The sequence below is a fragment of the Orbicella franksi genome, chromosome 12, assembly GCF_964199315.1.
Source record: "Orbicella franksi chromosome 12, jaOrbFran1.1, whole genome shotgun sequence".
NCBI lineage: Eukaryota > Metazoa > Cnidaria > Anthozoa > Scleractinia > Merulinidae > Orbicella > Orbicella franksi.
In genome coordinates, this window is record NC_138156.1 from 17,697,484 (window position 1) to 17,721,261 (window position 23,778).

At 40.2% G+C, this 23,778-nt stretch overlaps 2 protein-coding genes across 9 annotated transcripts; one reads left to right on the forward strand and one right to left on the reverse strand.

Moving 5' to 3' along the window:
• Positions 1-2,067: 2,067 nt before the first annotated feature.
• On the reverse strand, positions 2,068-13,813 carry LOC145463521 (uncharacterized). Of its 2 annotated transcripts, XM_081447280.1 has the most exons (5): positions 13,532-13,813; positions 13,401-13,447; positions 10,956-11,128; positions 10,042-10,104; positions 2,068-5,406 (listed from the first exon to the last, which is right to left on the reverse strand). In XM_081447280.1, the coding sequence occupies exons 4-5, from the start codon at positions 10,058-10,060 to the stop codon at positions 4,373-4,375; spliced, it is 1,053 nt and encodes a 350-aa protein (XP_081303406.1). In that variant the 5' UTR covers positions 10,061-10,104; positions 10,956-11,128; positions 13,401-13,447; positions 13,532-13,813; the 3' UTR covers positions 2,068-4,372. The 2 variants fall into 2 exon arrangements, with proteins under 2 accessions (XP_081303406.1, XP_081303405.1); XM_081447279.1 differs by having other exon boundaries at positions 10,042-11,128.
• An 87-nt stretch (positions 13,814-13,900) lies between these two features.
• LOC145463516 (uncharacterized) lies at positions 13,901-23,385 on the forward strand. 7 transcript variants are annotated; one of them, XM_081447269.1, is made up of 5 exons: positions 13,901-14,900; positions 15,116-15,206; positions 15,487-15,542; positions 18,452-18,775; positions 19,919-23,385. In XM_081447269.1, exons 4-5 carry the CDS (start codon positions 18,461-18,463, stop codon positions 21,686-21,688), a joined length of 2,085 nt encoding a protein of 694 aa, XP_081303395.1. In that variant the 5' UTR covers positions 13,901-14,900; positions 15,116-15,206; positions 15,487-15,542; positions 18,452-18,460; the 3' UTR covers positions 21,689-23,385. The 7 variants fall into 7 exon arrangements, with proteins under 7 accessions (XP_081303395.1, XP_081303398.1, XP_081303396.1 ...); XM_081447272.1 differs by lacking the exon at positions 15,487-15,542; XM_081447270.1 differs by lacking the exon at positions 15,116-15,206.
• Positions 23,386-23,778: the final 393 nt, after the last annotated feature.

Below are 23,778 nucleotides of genomic sequence, written 5' to 3' on the forward strand. Positions count from 1 at the left end.
GGATTTTAATATTTAATCCACGGAATCGGCATTTCTTCAATTACGCTAGCATCCAGAATCTTTGAGACGAGCGATGAATCAAGGAACCGGCTTATTCTTGGGTGCTCATCGTATGATTGTGTAAAAAATAACTTCAAGAGCTTCATTTGCAGGTTTTGATAACCTGATATTTTACTCCTAAGTCAGCTTGAAGGCTTTTTCTCTTAAATCATTTGTTTTATCCTGTACGATGAAGCCGATTTGTGGTTTTTGTTATATTAGTGTTATATTGACCGCAAATCTGTTCAAAACGTTTAATCCTCTGATACAATATACATGTATTGTCTTTCCTTTTGTACTTAACGGTGCCTAAATATCCATGGAAATCTAATTTCGGCCACATTTCTTTCGTTGTTAGTATAAAGCGACGCAAAATTGTATTCATGGTTTATCCGGTATTTCACAAATAAATTCTTAGGCCCGATTCCTCCGCCAAGCCGGAAACTGGATAGTATTCTTAACTTTTAAAAGGCAGAAGGGTTAGAAGAGGTTTTGTGAGGTTTTTTGACATATTAACCTCACGGGATTTGCATATGTTTACGCGCTTTTTTTTCATCCTGGTGACGGCCGCACATTTTCCGTCCTAATTGGCTTTCGTCACGGGCATCGTTGTGCGTCATGAGCAAAACCTTCCGGCAGCGTACGGGCATCATCGTCGGCTATCTTTGGAAGTTAGTGCTGAGACAACCTTCGGCAATCTTCGTAAGTACAAAAGAGAGCTTTCAGAATATATAATTATATTTACTTTTTCAAGCTTCGTTCACCTCTCAAGTCAACTTGACAAAGTGAGTACTGTAGCCATTTAGAAAATAGCCCAAAGAAAGTGTGCGCGATGATGCGTTTAAAATCCAAAGCATAAGAGGCTTATGCGCTAGTGGGGACGGCCGCGACGTGATCACTAGCATAAGCATAAGAATAACTCAAGGTTTGATATTATTATACTTATGCTTATGTCCGGCCGTTCCCACAAGGGCATAATCTTTTAGGCTTATGCTTATGCTTGCGTCGCTCGTGATGACCGGGCTTTACCCATGCATGCATCGAGTTTTAACTCAAAATTTCTAATAAGAGTAAGCCTGTCGGCGTAAGCCTGTCTGCGTAAGCCGGTCTCTCTGGTGCCTGTCGGCTCGTGTTCTCGGCACAGCATTTCTCGTTCTCCCAAACTTCCACTCGTGTTTCTATAACTCAGTAGAAACATGGGACGTGTTTTCTATTTCTTATATGTGGTGCAGTTATAGTTGATGTTCCTAAATTCCAAAACGGCTTTATTTCTTCAACCTTTTACCGCTTATTTACTTCGGTGAAATGAACTCGTACTTCCAGAAAAACCTGAATTAACTATGGAGACACAAGATATCAGTTTTCTGATAACTATTGTCCCTAAGGAATTCAAGAAAAAGTTGTCGTCAAGTATTATTAGAAGCTATTAGTAATTTATGAATATTTTTACCCTAGTCATTAAATTGAGATGGAACAATACCAGCGTATTGTCTACTTATTCTGTAGGTGTGTTAACTTTGGGTAAGTATTTTCCAGCTTTGGTTTTACTAAGTGTTTAGGTATTTTGAAGTTTTTGTGTGTGTTTATCTTCCAAATTATTTTATTAAACCTGTTGATACATACAGTCTGTATGGGTGTTGTTCTATGATTTTAACTTTGTTTTTGAGATCCACATGGAAGCTTATGCGACTTGTTTTACATCAAGCTTTGCACTGAGAGCTTCTAAATAAGCTTCAGTCCAGGAGTATAACTAAGATGTTTCCAAGTTTATACGTATTTTTTCTCTCACAATGACTACCTACCTCATAGCTCCTGATGTGAATTCTTTAATAAACTGGTCAGTGGATGTGGTACATTATACACAAGCAGAGAGTCTTCATCTCCAGATTTGGGAAAAACTACCGTTCACCTTAAGTTAAAACTATTAAGTAATTGAACTGTGCAAGAAGGAGGAAATAAGTATTCAAGATACATATTTCTCATGCTCTTCAATGTTGTAATAAAGTTCATTTAAAAACCTCTGTGATTTTATTGAATTTTAATTTCTTTCAACATGCTTGCAAAGAAATGTTTTGACCGAATCTCGGCCTTGGTTACATTCTTAGCATAATTATCCCTAAAATTCCGCCAATCTTAACTTTAACATTCTCGTTAAAAGATCCTTACAATTAGAATAAAAACAATTGTTTACCCTACTGTTTACCCTAAAGATTTTCAACTGATGATACCATACTAACCTAACCAAGTAGTTTTTTATCATTTGCTGCATAATGGTAAAATATCGAAAAATAGCCTCTAAGTACCAAACGAATTCTAATTTTATAACAAGTTACTATCTGTAAAGGTTTTTATTTAGATTTTTGCCCTTCAAATAATTGAGAACATTACGTACAGTTTCTTCAGATATCTTTTCTTCATGCTACCCGTTTGTGACATGCACTTTGTTTTACACTGTTTCAAAATGGAAATCAAAAATACTGTTCATCCTTCTTAGCATGAGCGGTTTCCACTTGAGTATCATAAAGTATCGGTTTTACATTACTACGCTACGCAATTGGCTCAAAACACTCGCGCCACTTTTTCATCCAATCAGAAGTAAAACCAGAACCAACTGTGACTCGCTCGCACACGTTTTCCCGCGCTTTGCGTCAGCTACATGTTATTACTTCAGGTTTTGATTGGCTCACTGTATTGTCTGTGTCCTTTGTGACTGGCTAGAGTGATTACTTTGGTTTTACGACACTCAATTGAACACTACTCTAACGTAACGCTGTGGTTAATTGGAATATTTTAGTAGCATTTTGTAAAACACCGTCACTGTCAGCCAGATGGCAATTAACAGACGCATACTTATAAAAAAACGTTTTTGTAAATTAAAAATTGTCTATACCACTTAGTAGGTAATATGGGCAAAATCACGATATATTTTTGTAGGCGAATCTTTGTTCCGTATAGTTGTCTCGCTAATATGAGCGCTAAAGTCGCTGATCAATTAAGCTACGAAAGTTTTAACCCTGGAAATTGTGTGGAGTGGGTTTTACAAAGAGCGTATGGGCTCGGTAACCCTTTTACAAGCCAGCATGCTAAGCATTTTCCCGATTTCTTAGTTTCACAAGCTCTTTAACTTTTGGAGTCAGTTCGTATATATCATGGTGCCTTCTCCTCGACAACTCGTCTACCAATTATGAAAAATGTAAAATTGCGAGAAAACGTGCACAATTGCAAGGCTTACAGTCTCAAAGCTAGTGAGTAACAACTATTCGTAGAATTCTACTAATATTCTAATGAAAATGCTGCGGTCTGATTGGCTGAGCCATCGCACACTATCAACCATTAGGGTGCAGTGGCTTGATGCGGTCAACGAAAAAGCAACGTCTTCTCGTTTCTCTGAAGTTTTTAGAGGACATTTCAGTAGAAACACATAGATAATCAAATTCCTGAGAAGACTAAACGAGGGACTTTCGCGGTTTCTTCAGCTCCAAATTGTCGAAAGAACCTAATCAGTGCGCCGACACAACTGCAAGTTTCAAATGACAATTCAGTTCGCGCGATTTTTCTAAAGCACGAAGTTTAATGCTAAGTCGAGAAATAATTGGAAACCGATATAATCTAATTGTTAACTAAATTTCTTAGCACAATCGGCGTACAAAGCTATAAGTCTCAAGTAAATGCCTTAAGTTTTGACGTGAAAGTAGAGCATTTCTAAACGAACCATGCATGATGCCGGCTCAATGCGACCGCGGGCTCATTCGGTCTCTGTTTCTATATGCGCAAAACTAAAACATAGTTAAACGCTAGATTTTTCAAAGAAAAATATGTTTGATAAACTAATACCTTGTTAGTGTTAAAGGGACACTGTTACGATATATTTGCTCAAAAAACTATTATAGATTCACGGAATGGTCCCTAAATTTATGTAATAAGAACTAATTAGCTCTAACTAAATGATTAAAACCAATTTCTTGGAAAGATTTCACACTACAGCAACATTTTTTGCAAAATTTCAACGACTTTCGAGCTAAACTTGAACCTTTGAACAACTGACATTCTGACGCTTTTTCAAAAATCCATATCACAATCCGTTTCCATCCTCGCCATCGTTAGCCATCCTCACTTCCTAATGGGCTCTAATCATTTGTCGAGTACTGCTCTACAAAATGAAACCATTATTGTTCAGCTTCCAAAGATCGATATATGTTTTTGAGATTTACAAAATCATGATAAAAATGATGACAATATCCCTTTAAATGCGTTTTGCTCCTGTACTCATTTTCCTTTTGAATTTTCACTTGCCCAGTTTCCTCAAACTTTTCTGATATTGGACTTTGTCCATTCATGCCCATTGGTCCATATCACCTGGGGAAATAGCTTTCAGTGTTCGCGAAGTTATTACTCTGATCTTACAGCCTATCACCTTCATGTCGATATTCCCAGATAACAGGCGGCTGTTGCTAAGAGACGCTTCAGAGAGATCGCCAGCGATTGCTGTTAAGGGAACGATCATGGCTTCGATGTCAGGTAGTTCACCTTTTGCTTCAATGGCCATCATGTTTGCTCGTGTTGTCGTGGTACCTACGAGCATTGCGCAGCTTTTAATGGATTCATTTAATCTTCCAAGTCGCTTCTGAGAATCTTTGATTTCCTCCTTACGCAGTTTGATCGTTTCCAGCTCCTTGCTTTTTGTCTCGTGTTTCTCCCTTTGCTTTGCTTTTTCATCTGCCACGTTGGATAGTTCGCTTTTCTTGTCAGTGATCCGGCTCTGGGTGTTTGATACCTGTTTCGAAGCCTCGCTGACTGCCTTTTCATATTTTTCAATATCCTTCTCTATAGCTGCAGCAGTTAATCCACCAACAGCAGCACCGACAGCAAGTCCGATTCCTCCAGTGAGAACTCCTAGAAAAATGGTACTAGCAGTGGATGATACTGCATTAACGACGCGTCCTGTTTCTTTACCTTTTAGTTGGTCCCTTTTTTCTTCTAAAAATTCTTTATCCCTTCTAAGGTTTGCCTCGTGGTTGGAAAGTTGTTGTTCCAGATCACTACGCTCGTTTTCTAGAGCTTTCCCTTTTTCCTCCAGCTTTGCTAAATCTTCTTGAGTTTTGCAAAGATGGTCATTTGTAGTTTTCTCCTGTACTACTATATCCAGCAGTTCGTCGTCCAGCTTGTCATTTATCTCTTGCACTGTGGATTCAGCCTTTTGGAAAGCTTTATGAGCATCATTTACAAGACCCAGGAGGTTGGGCATCATTCGTTTAGCAGCTGCTGCACTGATATCATGTGGAGTTTTATTCAAGATCTCAACAAAGCTCTCCAGTGACAGTAAACCACTCGAAAAGTGTGGAACGACTGTCTTCTTCACGTTGTCTTCTGTAAAAGATGGTGACAAGCGATGATATTAGTTTCAAGAGTTTAATTCGGCGTAAGAAATTTCATTTAAAGTGGCCGAACACAGTTTTCAAGTGCCTATGCCTAATTCACCATTACTTTTAAACTACTTATGCTTTGGCGCACGTTTTTTGCAAGAGTCAAGGTTAACCACAGAAGGGTTTATTCTCGCATTTTGGCATAGACGATTTTCGTAACTCGCCGTAAATCGTTTTCACTGCACGTTCTGTATTATTAAAAATTCCCTATGTCAAAATTCAGATTTTTTTGTGATAGATCATTCACGTGGTTTCTGAACTATTTTCGTGCCAAATGTCTTGAAATTCCAACAACTGAATCGTTAGAAATCGGCAAGTTTCTATGAAAGCAATCGGTCTCAATTTTTCGAGCAACTGCGCATGCGCTGCATTTAACTGGGTTCTTTCGGTAACAAAGAAAAAGCTGAGAATTGCTGGGTTCTTTGCATCGTTACCTTTTCTAATATATCTTTGTAATAAAAGACTAAAGCCATCAATACACTGCGTTCAAATACAGAAAAAAAATAGCACAGATAATGCGGGTGTTGAGTAATTAAAATGATCGCTCTATGATTGAGTTGCCAGTAATCGGATACCCGTGTTTGCACAAAGAACTCTGGGATCGTCAGGGGGCAAACATTGCAAGTCGCTAGAAGGAAATGTATGGCGAAAAGTTGTTTCGACACCCAAAAACATGGTTTTGGGGAGAGATCAACGCTTTTTCGCCGTTGTTTTATCGCAAATAGATTTTGGCAATGTTGATACATGGAAAATGTAAGTTTTTGTTTGAATAACTGTCAAATAAGTGATACAATTTACCGATAAACTCCCTTTTGCTTGCGTGAGGTTTATTGTGAAATACATTGAAGAGGATATTGAAAATTTCAATACACGCCTGATCTCAAGAGGCTACCCGGAGCAAATGGTAGAAAAGACCCTCCGAGAAGTTAAATATAAAGACAGAAAAGAAGCTCTAAAACAGAAATCGAAAATTGCAGAAGGAACTACTACCCTTTGTGTCGGGCAATTTCACTCAACCGTCAATACCAAACTTTGGAAAGCATAATCACGTACAAATAGCACTTTTAAATACAAATACTCAGAGCTATATTCAAGGAGCCACTCTTGACCTGTTATAGAAAAGGAAAATCACTGAAATACATGCTTGTAAAAGCAAAACAAAGGCTTTGAGCAACACGGTAGCCACACAGCGTGAGTCACGCGGACTCATTTGTCATTAAATCAACCCCAGACAGTACAATGATCGCCACCGGGCTTATTTCCAGTATTATTTGTATGACTGAGCTTTTTTTTTTTTTTCGAAAGCTTTACCATGAAATTTCCGCACCATTTGCGTTGTTTTGCTCCGTGTTGGCTAACGAGGAGCCTGGTGAAGCTGACTGGGCTAGTCACCCGCCAGTGGATATTGCACGATTACAGAAACGGAAACAGTGCGAATGACGTCTACAACGGCTAGCCTGACTCCAGAATAGGCTTCTTCGGAGAACTGTATGACACTATCTGGTGCAAGCCCACGGCAAGCCAGACGGTTGACACCTCTTCTAACGTTGAAAGGATCGACTAGGATCGGAACATGGAATGTCCGCACCCTGTATGAGGTAGGAAAGGCCGCCCAAGTGGTAAGCAAGATCCGACAATACAACATCTCAGTGCTAGCCATCTGCGAAAGCAGATGGAATGGAGCAGGTCAGGTTACACTTGCAATTGGAGAGCGGTTACTCTACTCTGGGCATGAGGAAGAACAGCATGCACATGTGAAAGGAGTTGCATTAATGCTAAGCGAGTCAGCAGCAAAAGCCTTGATTGAATGCAATCCAGTCTCACCAAGAATTCTCATGGCAAGGTTTAACTCAAAGGGCAGAAAGGTCGCCATCATTAACTGTTATGCCCCAACCAACAACACAGCAGATGGCCAGAAAGAAGAGTTCTATGGTAGTCTCCAAGTTGTTCTAGATCACGCACCAAGGCGAGACATCAAAATTCTTCTGGGTAACTTCAATGCCAAGATTTGTCATGATAACACTGGCAAGGAAAGAGCCATGAGGCGGCAAGGGTCAGGCTGCATGAGGGAAAATGGAGAGAGAGCGGTGTACCGACTTAGTCATTGGTGGGAGCATTTTCCCCCACAATGCCATTCACAGGGCCACGTGGATCTGCCCGGATGGACGAACTTCAAACCAAGATATATAGACCATATCACGATTGCCTGGAAGTGAAGGACGAGCTTGATGGATGTGAGAGTAAAGAGAGGGACAGACGCTGCTTTTGATCACCATCTTCTGCTGGGGACCTTTAAAGTGAAACTTGTATGGGCAATCGTGTTTCATCTGCTTAGCCACATTGTAAATACAACATCTTAGACCTGAAGTGCAATGAAGGAGCGAAGTTGTTTAACTGCAAAGTTAAGAGCAAGTTCTCCGCCGTTGAATTTGTGGATGAAGACCTAAACAGTCATTGGGCAGGACTGAAAAAGACGTGGCAAGAGACAGGCGATGAAGTCTTAGGCAAAAGTGTCGGCAGTCGGAAAGAATGGCTGTCCAAAGAAACCTAGTGTTTGATATAGTAGAGGAAAAGTCTTAAAGTGGAGATCAATGAGTGCAATGAGCAGGCCAGGAAGAGAGACTTATTATCGAAGCTCTGGCAATTAAACAGTGATGTAAGGAAGAGTGCCAGGAAGGACAAGAAGGAGTTCATAAATGCTCTCGCCACTGAAGCTGAAACGGCAGCAGGGCAGCGCAACATGAAAAGGTTACATGAAACGACCAGAACGATGTCAGGAAAGAGAAGCAAACAGACAAAACCAGTCAAGAACAAGGAAGGCTGGTACCGGAGTAGAAAGAGCGAGATGGGCAGAGCATTTCCGTGAGATCCTAAACAGACCATCTCCTCTGTTATGCCAAACATCAATGACACAGAAGGCCCCTGATAAATGTCGGCACCCACCCACAATCTAAGGCAGAGATTGTTACAGCCGTGAAACAGCTGAAGAGTGGAAAGGCGCCAGGACCAGATGGCATTCCGCCTGAGGCACTCAAAATCGATCCTACCACCACTGCAGATATGTTACATCCACTTTTTGTTAAAATCCGGCAAGCAGAGAAAATTCCAACAAAGTGGAAGCAAGGTTATTTGGTGAAGCTCCCCAAAAAGGCGGACCTAGGACTCGGCGCGAAATTATGCTTCTCTCGATCCCCAGCAGGGTATTCTGCCGCATTATTCTCGAAAGACTGTTGGATGCCCTTGACAAACAACTACGATGTAACCAAGCAGGCTTTAGGAAAGACTAATCCTGCACTGACCATATTGCTACCTTAAGCATAATCGTCAAACAGTCCAATGAATGGTAGACAGCATTACGCATGAACTTTATTGATTTCGAAAAGGCCTTTGACAGGTATGATAGGAACGTCATCTGGAAGTTTATGCACCACTATGGAATTCCATCAAAGTTAATTAAGTTGATCCAGGACCTTATCGGAGCTGAGGAGGATGTGAAGAGCACATTAGGCAAAGCCAGAGTGGTCTTAAACAAGCTTACACCAGTCTGGAATGCCTCACCGATTTCTACCAAAACCAAATTGCGCATCTTCACTGCAAATGTTAAAGCTACGCTCCTGTATGGATCAGAGACCTGGAAAGTGACACAAGCTCTATTGAACAAGCGGCAAAGCTTTGTTAAAAAATGTCTCAGAAAGATCCTCGAGATACAGTGGCAGGAAAAAAATACTAACAAAGAACTTTGGAACTTTTACTTGTCTCTTTCATTCCCTTGGTCTTATTTTGTTTTTGCACGGAAAAGGCAGGGGAATAACTCGGAAACTGCAAGGTTCATTTATTCCCCTGGCACACATCGTTTCCCTAAGTTATTGTAAGTTATTGTATTTTTCTTTGCAAATGTGTATTAAGTGTCTAGAGTAAATACAGCATTGTTGTTGTTGTTGTTGATGTTTGGAGCAGGACAGGACAAAAGCACGTACCAACTGAGATAGCAAGACGGAAATGGTCTTGCCGTAACCCACACGCTGCAAAAACGAGCCACTGACACGACTAAGCGGGCTTTGAAATGGACTCCGCAGGGAAAAAAGGAGGGAAGACCTGCTTAGACCTAGAGAAGGTCGACTGAAGAAGAGATGAAAATGGCTAACATCACCTGGAACACAGCTGAGAGATGGCACCAAACAGAGTCCTCTAGAAGAGCATTGTTGACGCCCTTTGCTCCACCAGGAGCCCAAAGGATTAATTCAGTCAGTGCTCCGTTTTGAACGTTCCAGAACTTTTGGTTCAATGGAGAGCACCCTTTTACTTGAGATATAACTTACTGTGGAGTACCGTAATACGACTAACACAAATTAAATGGAACAGTTCCTTGTAAATCAAACTGAAGAAACTGAGAAAATCTCTCTCAGTTCATTGGTCGCAAATTCATTGACAGAAATACACCACACATATATCGCAACACTGAAGAAAAATTGACAACGAAACCCCGGTCACAACTGAAAAAGAAATGTAGAAAAATCAAATATGTGTGATAACATGTCATTAACTATGCAAGGCGCCCTTGCTTTACCACGTTACTCACCGTGAACTGCGACTGACATCTTTCTTTCAGCTTAAGATCAACAGCAGTTGCTTCTTGTTGATTCTAAGAGTAATCAGTGAGCTGTTAGTTTTTTAAGTCTCCTGAGATAGATGTTAAGCAGCTAGTTAGCTCCTCAGATTTGCCACTCGGGGATGTGACTCTGGTAAAGTGTAAATAAAGCCATGTTTCGTTTTCCTTTTATTAGCTGCCTTCTTTGTATTTAATTAATGCAACAAATTTTAGAAAATTTAATCTTACATGACAATTGAAACATAAGGGATGTGTTGCAAATGGAGAAATGGGTACGTCAGAAAAAGGTGCGTCGTTCGCAAAAAAAAAAAAAATAGAAATACTCTTCTGGAAGATAAATGAGCACTGCCAACCTCGTTAGAACGACTAAATGTCTGACCCACTTACGAAAGCTAGATATATAGTGAAGATGAGGTTAAAGGGGGTTGCACTAATTCCAAGAATAGCTACGCCTTTCGCCATATGATAGGCATATGTGGCAGTTTGATAAACAGGACTTTTAAGAGGGTGTTTTCCTATGTCTCGGAATAATTCCTCCTCTCACCGTATGAGCATCACTTGGTAATGTTAAGGAAAAGTAAACAGGTAGTCGCGTCAATAATTCCAAAAACAATTGAAAAGCGGTCTCAAGGGCAAAACGCCAATAGAACCCTGTCGTAAAACGAAAATGAAAATCCCAGGCTTCCAGGTTTTCTTTCTCATCTCGAAATTCAAAGCCATTTTTACCCTTCGAAGAACAACTTGAAAAGATAGTGCTCTCTTCGCCAGGAACCGAATATTTCCTATTGGTCTCTGCAATGCTTAGGGTCGGTGATTCAAAACCATTGAATCAAAAGTATTCGTTCGTGCAAATCATTGGAGAGAAACTATTGTAGGCTACCTACCTCGTGTTAAATCCAAATTTGTCCAGTGCGCTTCTTTATCACTCTAAACTTGCAATAGAAATGGACTGAGAATTGCCAGATAACGTTGGTGCACTCGACAATGCTGGCCTTGAAGACAACAGTTCACAGATCCGATCTCAGTGGAGCACTGATACAGCATCCAGTTGTGACAGCTTTACAAAGTAGAAAACAGGAAGTTTAGACGGGGATCCCGCTTACTCCAAGAACAATGACTCCCTTCTACATACGCGTATATCGGGTAGACGTGGAATTCAAGGGCAATTGAAACTGAAACTCAAGGGTAAAGCCCCTGGACTGACGACTTTGTCAGTCAACGAGACTGAAATTGCCAGGGTCGGGGTATTTTCCCTTTTCTCGAAATTCAATATGATTTTTCTCTTTTGAAGAACAACAGACTCTGCTTTCCCAGAAACCGCATATATTTCATTAGTTGCCATTATTATTTTTCCCAAACAACTTACTGATATTGACTGAGAGACATTGAATCACAATGCCATATACCTGACTCGTGTCAAAACCAAATTTGTCAAATGTGCTTCTTTGCTACACTTAAGGCGTCACTTAAACTACGGGAGAAATGGTATTGCCAAACAAGGCTGAGTCATTCATCAAAATGCCGTCTTTGAGAAAAATCTCACTGCCTGGAGTGTGAAATACCCCCAGTTAATAAGAGAGCAAACTGAGTGAACAAGAATTTCGATAATTCCTAGAATATTGCTGCTTCCAATATTCACTCACCCTCAGTGAAAGAGGAAACTTTTCCAGGAATAAAGCTAGATATGTTTTCGATATGTTGCAAATGTTTGTTTTTCGTGGCTCCCGCGCAGGATATTTTTTCCTTGGTGTTTCTTCTGGAGGAATTTGTTTAGGGTAACTGCTGAACCCCCCTCACAGCCGCATCAAAATTATTTATATAATATGTCGAATTATTCTCACATTTTGATTGCTTCTTACGTTTGGAAAAAAAAGAAAACAAAAAATAGATTTCATGCTGCTGTGCGTCTGCTCAGTGATTGATCACGAAAGGATGGCGGCATTTCGGAAAATCAGCAATCCTTCGGTTTTTCGGAACTTTCCAAGAAAGTTCCTTGCAATTTGTCCGGGTTTCGAGAGTTCTGCAATATTTGGTCGAATGGGAAAAGTACCCAGTATTTCAGAACATTTGCATGCAGTGATTACACCGAGATAAGAGTTCAGTGAAAATACAGTGTGTTTTTGAGATATGTTGCCAATCGAAACTAAAACTAAGGAGAAAAACTGAGAAATAGACTCGTGATATCCAAATATCACACAGGTTTATGATATCCTTTGTTCAAATATTGAGTTTGAGAAAGCTTCATAAGGTAGTAAACAGGACGTTTAGAAAAAAGAGTTTTGCTTTACACTGTTACTCCTGGCACGACAGGCTACCATATTCCTAGAAAGACAGTTGTGTGTGCCAGGGACTCCAGCCCTCTCTCAGTCATCGAGAATAAATTAAAGTTCCACGGGGCAGAGTTCATCTTCCTTTTCTCGGAACTGAATTCTATAGTTTATATTGTCTGTCTTTTGACGAGCAACTTTGACGTGATGTGATGTCTCAGCCACCGAATATGTTCGGCCGTAATTAAAAGACCCCTTTTAAAAAAGTAATAGAAACCTCCGTCATTAAGTTTTGCAATTAAAGTGAAACGTTGCTACTCTAGAGATCCGACACATTGAAATCAGTACTTCATTTAATGCAAGGACTGTTCAGTCAGAAAAACTACAAAAAGAAATCTTTTGACTTACACGACAGCCTTCTTGAGCTGTCACTTTCATGTCACGCAACCCAAAAGCTGGAAAATTCAACAACACTCTATTGAAACTAAAACGTTAATCTAGAAAGATAGGTAATTTTTTATTATGGAATATGACAACATCACATGTAAACCGGCAATGTACCCTTACGCGAGCAATCCATTTTCATTTCGAAAAAAAACCGCGTAGAATGCCCGGCAAAGTCCACCTGAACTTCCTTCCCCAAATGCATTGAAACTCCGGCCCGATGTCCTGACTTACGGAAAGCAGCTTCAACAGAACTTTAATTAAGTAACGTGACTGGAGCCCTGTAAACCCATGCTTCCGGGATTTTAAAGCAAACCCTCGACAGTATTCGTATGTCAGCTCTGTAAAGCTGTCACTTTCAGGATAGGCGTATGAGCAAGGGATCTCTACGACAAAAAATCTCAAAATTCAGGCTACTGCCTCTTTACTCGCCGAAAATGAAGCGGCCATGATGTTAAACGCATTTACGGTATGCCCCTGCTCAATCATCTTGAATAAAGAATACGGTCCTTTCATTCAGTCACACTAACCATTGTATCCGCTATAAATTAAGGTGACCTTCAAAGGCCTTGAATCGGCAATACACGTTCGTGAATGGATAAAAAATAAACTACCCACCTATCTTGTGTTACAATCAAGCTTGTTGAATGTTCTTTGTCAAAACCCTTTAAGAGAGAAATGGAGATGTTAGAAAACACAAAAATATGAATGCTGTCCCTAAGGAATTCAGTGAAATGAGCAGTACCAACCTAAATGGAACGACCAATATCACTCAGTTAAGATTGCTAGAGTAAGGACGTTTTTATCGCATTTCTTTCATTCCAAGAATAGTTTGTCTTTCGCCATAGGCATCCGTGGCAGTTTGATAAACAGGAAGTTGGAGAGGGGGTTTCCCTGTTTCTCAGAATAATTCCTCCTCTTACCGTATGCATACGACCCGGGGATGTCAAGGGCAAAAACCCCGGTCTATTTCTCAACTTGAACTAGTCTGAAAAAGACCTTGCTGTACGGATTTATTACATGTAACCGAATATCTTTCGTTGTTTTTGTGATTTTAAGATTTATATTTCCATACGACCTACGTACAGCTCAAAGCAAATTGAGTCAACAATACTTTGTTCTTCCGTGCATAAGAGATAGAACTGATATAAGCGGCCTACCTACTTCGTGTTGAAATTAAAACCAAAGTGATATCTTGTTTGCAATGACCACGCTGTTTTCTAATACCTTGCGGGAGAAATGCATGGCTAGAAGACTGGGTAATTCCCTACAAATCGATCTCACATGCGAACGACCATAGATCCTAGAGTGCCTGCTCAAGTAAGAAACTGAAAGTTTAGAGGGGGTTAGCTTTATGCCTGGAACAGTTGCCCCTTTCACCAAGGGTGAATGAATATTGAAAGCAGCAATATTCTAGGAATTATCGAAGTTCCTGTTTACTTTGCAGCCTTGGTGTTTTACGCTCCAGGCATTGAGAATTTCGGAAAGACGGCATTTTGATGAATGACTCAGCCTTGTTTGGCAATACCATTTCTCCCGTAAATAATAAAAAGCAAAAAAGCTTATTTGACAAATTTGGTTTTGGCGCCAGTTGGGTGTATAGCATTGTGATTCAATGTCACTCAGTCAATATCAGTACGTTGTTTGGGAAAAATAATAATGGAAACTCATGAAAGGTATGCGGTTTCTGAGACAGCAGAGTCTGTTGTTCTTCAAAAGAGAAAAATTGTATTGAAATTCAAGAAAAGGGAAAATACCCCGACCCTGGCAATTTCAGTTTCATTGACTGACAGAGTCGTCAGTCCAGGGGCTTTACCCGGGCTTGAATTTCAGTTTCAATTGCCCTTGAAATCCACGTCTACCCTACATACGCGTATGTATTGTTCTTGGATTAAGCGGGATCCCCCTCTTAACTTCCTGTTTTCTGCTTTATAAAGCTGTCGCAACTGGATGCTGTATCAGTGCTCCACTGAGATCGCTTCTGTGAACCGTTGTCTTCAACTGAAAACCAGAATTCTTGAGCGGTGCACCAACTTTGTCTGGCAACTCCCAGTCCATTTCTCCGGTAAGTTTAGTGTGATAAAAAAGCGCATTGGACAAATTTGGATTTAACACGAGGTAGGTAGCCTACAATTATAGCACACCATTTGTTTCAAAATTATTTTCTATCTGTCGATTGTCGTTTGGTTTAATCGCATAATCCCTACATTACAGTTGTTCTTGGAAGGATAAGAATGGCATTAAATTTCGAAGTGGATCTAAGCCTGGGATTTTCATTTTCGATTTATGACAGGTTTTGTTTTTTTGTTTTTTTTTTTTGCGTTTTGCCTTAGAGATCGCTGTTCGTTTCTGCGAATTATTGAATCACCTCAGTATTGACCACCAGTTTACTAGCCCTGAACATTATCAAGTCGTACTCATAAGGTGAGAGGAGTAATTATTCTGAGAAACAGGGAAAAGCCCTCTTGAACTTTCTGTTTAACAACCTGCCACGCATGCCTATCATATGGCGAAAGACGTAACTGTTCTTGAAATTGGTGCAACCCCCTTTAACCTTCTCTTCACTATATATCCAGCTGTCGAAAGTGGGTCAGACGTTTGGTCGTTCCATCGAGGTCAGTTGTGTTTATTTCTCCTCCAGGGCAGTATTTCTTATGTTTTGCGAACGACGCACTGTTTTCTGATGTACCCATTCCTCCTCAAGGTGCAGCAAAGAAGAACAGTCAATACAACAAACTTGGTTTGAACACGAGATAGGTGGTGGGTAGCTTCTATTCTTTCTGACATATAAGATAAGCGCGAACGAGTTGACACTCATTCAATGTCTATGAATGTCGCCAAAGTGTATAAGACAAGATTGTGAAAGGAAATCAAAGGAGGTTTAATATTCGGTTTAGCTCGGTTTGTATACGGTGAATCGTTGATTAAAAGACTTCTTTCAAGATAAAGAAGATTAGACCGCAGCCAAAATTCCAAGAAAGCGTTACAGTATTTGTTAAATATTTCATGAAACAAGGCGAGTTTCTGTCAATGGACGGTAGTTGAAAGATTCAAGTATACGTTGCTCTTTTTTTTGTTTGTTTGTTTGCTTGTTTCTATGAATTCGCGGCTAAAATTTTCTCTTGTTTTACTTGGGTAAAAACATGAAATGAATTCACGAAAATCAAAGTGATATTATTCAACTGATCTCCAATCAAAGATTTCCTAGAAGAATAGGAACACTCATTTGCATGCGCGATTCGTATAAACAAATATCTCTTTTTACAAATCTGTCGCCACATCCAGATGAAAGGTTATTTAATCGTTTCCTCGAAAGATGCAGACGTAAAGAAACAAATAAGGTTTGCTTTTTGTTTTCGTCGTGGGCAAAACTAAACTGCGTGAAGTTTATTTTGAATTAACATCCGGCGTGACTTGTGGAATTACCATTTTTCACGCATTCTATGTTAAACCACATTTTATGATTTTAAAACCTTTTCTAGAAGCTAACAGTAGTATTATACCTTACAACGTAGTCAGAGTTTCTTGTTCTTTTTCACATTTTATTCAAATGAAACTTTGTACTTTTCGAATTTTGCTTCACCTGACCTTCTGCACTTTTTTTGATATTAAAGAATACAGTCGAACCTCCGGTTGCCACCACCTCTCGTAAGCGACCACCTCTCCTCGGCGACCAGTTTTTCCGTCAAAATACCAAAAGTTTCCAAATCAAATCACTATATTTGAAACCTCTTATAAGCGACCATCTCGTAAGCGACCGCGACCGCGACCGCGACCGCGTTTAGAGCTAAAAGTGTGAAATTTTTCTTTTGTTTTCAACCTCCCGTAAGCGTGCAATTGACACTGAGATACTGATAATAGAGGAGGAGTTGGATAATAAAAGGTGTTGTAACATCGCATTCCTGGGTAGTACAAGAGACGGAGATTTCTCAATGGGAAGTACCAGATTTTTTCTCAAAATTGACTTTTCACACGAATAAAACATTGAAAACAAGGGGTAAGTCTCTGCAGTTACCATATGCTAATGTGGCAGAATTGTGACCCAATATGGTCTAAGCTCTCGGAAGCGACCACCCCCGTAAGCGACCACGTAAGCTTGACATTTTGGGTGGCCGCTTACGGGAGGGTCGACTGTATTGTTTTTTTTCCGGCCGAGGCTGAATGTTCTTATTTTTCTTCCGGTTTTTGGCTGAAAATATTCTTGTGAATATTCTTAGGTTACAACGTATGACATTTCTGTTTTAGAATGTATTTGGTGTCTGGATGGTGTTAAAGTAATTTTCGAGCCAGCCTAATAGGGCGTACGTACATAACTTCTTGCAGAAATGTTATTAACATCGAGCATACGGCTAGAGTTGTTTTTGCTGCTTTGCCGTTTAGAGAAAGGAAAAATTTTATACGGCTTAATTAAAAACATAATTATAATGTAATTACAAATTTTCACAGACAAATTATATTCTTTTCAAAATCTCAGCCTTGGGTTTATTCCTTAAAATTTAAAATATTCTTAAAATTTCCTAATTTTCAGCCCCGATATTCTTATAAAGATACATTCTTATATACAAAAAAAGAGTGTATAGAGGTCTCTGTAACGTCCTTTGCCAGATATTCATTTAAGATTGAACCTTGTGCCACTGTTCAGTTCCCTAGGAGGTGGGGGGGGGGGGGTACTCCCTTACATGGGTTGTATAGGTATGGTTTTTCAGCCGTTTTGGTCATAAATAGGGTATCGATTTTGGTCATTTTGGTCTCAAAAGGGTATGTTTTTTTCACTCTAGTCTTGAATTGGGTATGTTTTTTAGAAGGAGCTACTTTTTCATCATTATCGACAAGACCGTCAACAAAAGCCCATAAATTCTGTTTAGGGCAACTGTGCCAGTCGCAACGGTCATTAAAGGGGTGCTGAATTTTTGTTCAGGTCATAAATAGGGTAGGGGAAAATCACAGATTTTGGTCATAAATAGGGTAAGTCTTTTGGGAAGCGGGTCGCACACGCCCACCCAATTTTTCTGAGAGTACCCCCCGCCGTGATTCAGTTGCTCTTTCATAATTTGTTAAGAGCCAGAAACCTCGATAGGAATAATTTAAGCACCTTTTGTGTCCTCACGTGGATATATTATTTTACTATCTACTCATAGAACTTGTACTTTCTAAGAAATCGTATATACAATTTTCAATAAAAGTGCACTAGAAAAGAAAGCACTTGAGAGGTGATGAGACAAGTCACGATGAAAACGAGCCGCTCTCCGCGCTTTAAGCAAACTATTGAATTTTAAAGGATAACGCGCGTAAAATAAACGAGAGCGGCAAAAGTATGGAACCTTTGTGTCTGCGAAAAAGTTGAACTGCCAGAACAACGTTCCTTTTTCCCCGGACGCAAGCTACCCATATATGTAAATTTGCTTTAAGGTCCTTTAAGCCATTAAAAGCACGCCCGTTAACAAGCGATAAATAATTTGACATAACAATGGAAATCCGGCTTTACATTCATTTACACTCCATAATGTCTTGCTGTATGGCAGTCAAGGTAGTCACCTTCACGTTCAATCGCTCGCATATGGTAATTGCTAAACTTGTTCAGAAAGAATTTCCGTAATCACAGATGGCCCAAGCTAGCGAGATGAAACATGAATGGGACTCTACTAAACAGGTCTATTCTTTGTTTTCAGAGAGCAATCATGTCTGAGCCGAACGCCAACGTGGTAGCAAATCTGAACAAAGCATTGATAAACTCCAACTCAGGGAGCGACAAGAATGAGATGGCTGTCCTAATGATGTCTCCCAGTGTCAACTGGGCGGAGTTCCTGACTCCAGCACCCATCACCATCGCACTTCTGGGACAACTCATGATCATTGCCGGCGAAAAGGACTTCTCGCTGGAAAATCAAAGGCCTGAAAAAGGTTTCCAACATATTGAGCATCCAGAGTCATTTCGAGCATGCTTGGTGCAAGTAAGCAACACTGGGTGGAGAGCTTTCAATGAAGCCCACAAGGTGAGAACAATGGATTATACCCGAAGGGGAGAGGGGGTACTCTGTAAATCTTTGGGTGGGGGTGTGCAACAAGGACACTGAAAATCTTACGCTCTTCTAGACCATGGTCAGCTTGATTTTGTAACCCTATTCTAGACTAGGCACAGAAAACCCAACCCTATCACAGACTAGCTATTTTCCATGCAGAAACCTCATCACTATCGTAGTCCATCATACGCTTAGATGACTTATTGAAAACAAATGAATATTGAAAACAAATTAGGTCTGCTCAAGCCCCGTACCGATTTTTTTAAAACTTAGTTTCTGCTACAGTGGGGCACATTTGGGGAATAACCTTCGTCTAACGTCAGGGTCACCAGATCTTTTCTGACCCTTAAAAACGAGATTAATTACCTAATGCCCTCCTCCTACTTCCACACCGCAAACATGTAAGTCCGTTTTTTATTAAATTCATTAAATTTGTTAAAAAATTGTTTCCTTTTCTTTTTCTCATGTTCTTGTCAGCTCATTTTTTCCCTACTCCTATATTAGTTCTCCCTATTATAGACCCAAACAAAACCCCCTACGAACTTGTTTTAGCCTAGGGCATTATTCAGCAGTATTTTATGGTAGTTGCCTTTCCAAAAACAGCAGTATGCTGGCACAAACGATACGCCAGGAAGTGAAAGCGGCCTCAGTATGATATTTTGATGGGAAGAAACATTTTCTTTTGTCCAGCGAACAAGCTTTTTTTACCTAAGTGGTCTTCCTCGTGGGCTATTTTACTTTTAAAATAGTGGTAGCAATTATATCATGATGGATTTTTATGTGTATTGTATTCCAAAGATATTTCTACAGGGGCGCATGGAATAGTTTTTCGACATTTCTATATTCACATACCTCTGGAAAGAAAAAACAATAAACGCTTGGTGGCGTTTCATTTACATCTTGAAAGGTTAATTGATTCATACTTTAGACAAACAATAATGAATAATTAAATACTAAATAAGTAATTCAATGATAAATGAATGGACATTTAGAGCTTCGATGTAAAAAACGATGTTTTGCCCCTTCATCTATATCTTTGTGGATTGAAACTTGAGCAAACAACAAAGACATGCCACAAGGCATTGTAGTTAAATTCAATTCTGTTTACTTTCCAAGAACATGGACGCAATCAGGCTCTACTCTGCTCAAGTTCCTAATCAAGTGAAGAAAATTGTCCGTACCCTCGTCCAGGGAAGCGATGAGGACGTCAGAGATTTTCTCCCAATAGAACTCGGAAAGATTGAGAGGAATTCTGGAGAATGCCTGCGCTTGGCACAATCAGTTGAGGCGAAGTTTGAACACGTAATGGATCTGACGGGTGAACTACTTGAAGTTTCTTCGGCTGCTAGGGGATATTATCAGAAAACCCGAGAAGAAATAGCAACGAAGAGAAAGATTGCCCTGGATAAAGAAAAAGACGCCCGCAAGAAAGTAAAATTGGCAAAAGAACAACAAGAAAAGCTAGAGAAAGGAGTACGAGAGGCGAAACGAAGCTTTGAGAAGGCTGTAGACTCTATGCCAAGCGGATGGGATCTTCTTGGTATGGAGGTTGTTGAAACAATCGTACATGGTATTTTTGACGGTCCCGGAAATTCTGCACCAAGAGCAGATCGGGGAAGGGAAACTGGTGCTGAGCAGTCGCCGACAGAAGATCAATCTGTGCCAGTTGGAGCTGCAGAGCAGTTGAAGCTTTACACTACTCAGTTGTCGGAAGATCTTACTTCTGCTTCAGAGAAAGTTAAAGGCGATACTGGCTCTAAGAAAGAAGAACCCTTGGATAAAAAGCTTCAAACGATGAAGATAGTTATGGAGACCTTACAGAAGGACCTAGCTGGGAAGGATGCAGATTCTAGTCACCCAGAAGTTCAAGAGCTATTGAAGCAAGGTTTTGAGATCAGCCGGGAAGGAGAAAAAATAGCGTCGCAACTGAGCTTCACACCCGATAAACTCATCGGAATTGCTAAGCAAGCAGCTAATCTGAAAGATAAGGTCATGAAGTTTTGCACTAAAAGACGCGCAAAGACAGACGCGAATCCGTACACTACGAAACCTCCACGGCAAGCAAAATCCATGGCCAGCTCTGCAAATTCTGCCCGCCCAAGTGCAGCCAAGTCAGCAGTGGAAGGTGCACAGGTTAAAATGGCCGAAACAAGGAGTCTTTTGGAAAGGCAAGAGGACCGCTACGATCAAACATGTCAGCAGCTAAAGGAAAGCAATGAAGAATTAAGTAAAGTGTTAGAAAGCCTTGCCGAATTGAGCCCAGAGAAGCTTGCCGACTTCGACCAAATAAGAAATACCCTGAGGGATGGTATCAAGGCCCTGGCCTCGGTGCGGGAACAGTGGCAGAAACTGGTAGAGTTCTTCCAATACGTCTCCAATATTATCAAGGTGTGTCAAAACGAAAGCCTATCAAGCTTTGTTGAATACGCCAAAGTGGGCCAAAAGCGAGCCCTGGAAAACGGCTATGCTAGTGTGGATTTCATGCGTGACCTCATCTATGAGCAAGTGAGTCAAGCAAACACCACGTCTTATGTGGTGTGGTCCATATCAGACACCTACGTGGAAATATCCCGAAATCACCTCATGAGCCGTCTGGCCAGTCTTGGCCAACTGATCGCCTTGGATCCAGAGAAGGACGGACGTACAATTAAGCTGAAGAAGAGAGAGCTCATGGAAGGCAGCCAAGACGCTCAAAGAGCTATAGAAGCAAAGGTGTTCGAAGCCAAGAACCACTTCCACGAGAAAGTGACGAAGAGAATCAAGCAGATTGAAACGGAGCTGCTGAAAGTGCTTCCCCCTGCAGATCCAGTAAGAATAAAAGAAATTGAAGAAAACGTGAAAGCTGGCATCAAAGAAGCAGATGATTTTGATGCAGACAAATTCTAAGAGCACAAACTGAGGTAAAGCACTTTTCAAAAAAGTTCCTGTTTTTTTTTCCTGTTTTCCGGCCCGAGGCTGAACGACTTTAACTTTTACTTGAATTCTAGTGAGCCTTAAAATGTTTTGAAAACGTTCATTTATGTAATTGTCAAACAAATTGACATGTAGGGTATTAATGACTTCGAAACGCAACCGGATTGTACATGGACATGACCGTGTCGATTCCAGTTTAGATATGAACAGTCCACACTGCGCCAGAGGAATTTGAAAACGGAGGTTTCACTCTGAAAACGCATCCGGCAAATGTTTTCCGTCCACATTGCGCCGGAGGAATTTGAAAATGGAGGTTTCAATCTGAAAACGCATCAAATGGATGGATTTTGGATTTGTGTTTGAGGAGAACTCGGTCAGGGAAATCCCACAACCATCGTGACCCCATCGTTTTCGAAAAGCTCCGTTTTCAAAATGTTTTGCGTCGACACTAAAACGCAAAGCCGCGTTTTCAAATTCCTCGGGTTTGAATAGCGTTTTCGTAAAGCTCTGTTTTCATGACGGATTAGTGTACACGGTAGACCTAGCCGTAGAATCAAAGCTGCGTTTTCAAATTTCCCCGTCGTAGTGTGAGCGGGGCGTTATACTGTACATCAGGTGTTCAGCTTATGATTGAAGGAGCTCAGTCACGGTTTGCGCATATTGAAAAGTTTAGCCTCAATTTTTCAAATTCGTCGTTTGTAATCCGTGTTAATCTTCTCCATCCTTAGCCATCCTTGTTCCTTAATGGTTTATCATTGTCTCTTTGGTGTTTTTGTATCTTATTAAACTGTTATTTTCAGGTTTCCTACCATTTAAAGGTAATTTTGTATGTGGCCAAAATAACTGAAAACACCGTGACTGAGCTCCTTTAAGCCTGAAAGCAAAGTAAATCACAAATAATACTTGTTTTTGCCCAACTTGACTTAGCTGTGTCCAAACAGCGATATTGGTCACTAAAGAAAGCGATTTTTGCAGGGTTAGTAATTTTGTAGAGTTGGTTATTTAGTTGCTGTGGTAATTGTAGGCTACTGTGCGCTTCTTTCGCTTTTCTTTGAATGTCTAATTGAAAGTTAGGTCAGTAGTAAGTCTCATATTAAATAGTTAACACTTAATGACTGGTCCGAGTGGAACAGCAAATTTTGTTTCCTGAGAATCTCAATGTTTCCCGAGACGAGATCGAGGGAAACATTGAGATTCCAGCGACAACGCGCTGAGATTCCAGCGACAACATCAGGCCACCTTCAACTGCACGTTCTGATCACGTGCAACAGCGGTCAACATTTCGCCGGTAACAGTGAACTGTTTTTCGTTTGACATAGTTTTTTCGCAATATTGCGAAATATCATAGTTTTCGCAATATTGCCCGCTCATGGCATTTGGCGGTAAAGAGTTTCATTGTTAGATGTCATGTGACCATGAACTAGCCAATGAATGGGCAAACTTAAAACTACTGACCTAAACCCTTGAAAGGAATTAGTCTCACTGTATATCACTGTTAAAACATCTTGACAGCGATACTAAGGTCTGTTCGTAATAAGTACATTTGAAATTCCTTGAATGAACGTTAAAATCTTCGAGATATTAAGCACAGCACTGGAGTTGGTGTTAATAGAATGATAAGTTAATTGTTGGAAAGAACAATAGAAATCTTAGAGAAACTAAGTACTTCTCGGTTGTTTCGTTCTCGTAGATTTTAATTCCTGTATGGGTGTTGTTCTATGATTTTAACTTTGTTTTTGAGATCCACATGGAAGCTTATGCGACTTGTTTTACATCAAGCTTTGCACTGAGAGCTTCTAAATAAGCTTCAGTCCAGGAGTATAACTAAGATGTTTCCAAGTTTATATGTATTTTTTCTCTCACAATGACTACCTACCTCATAGCTCCTGATGTGAATTCTTTAATAAACTGGTCAGTGGCAGTGGTATATTATACACAAGCAGAGAGTCTTCATCTCCAGATTTGGGAAAAACTACCGTTCACCTTAAGTTAAAACTATTAAGTAATTGAACTGTGCAAGAAGGAGGAAATAAGTATTCAAGATACATATTTCTCATGCTCTT

Bases quoted from the DNA above. Each gene is read 5' to 3' on its own strand.
- LOC145463516 (XM_081447269.1), top strand. From the start codon at position 18,461: ATGTCTGAGCCGAACGCCAACGTGGTAGCAAATCTGAACAAAGCATTG. The intron at 18,776-19,918 runs GTGAGAACAATG...TTACTTTCCAAG, and splicing joins CTTTCAATGAAGCCCACAAG to AACATGGACGCAATCAGGCT.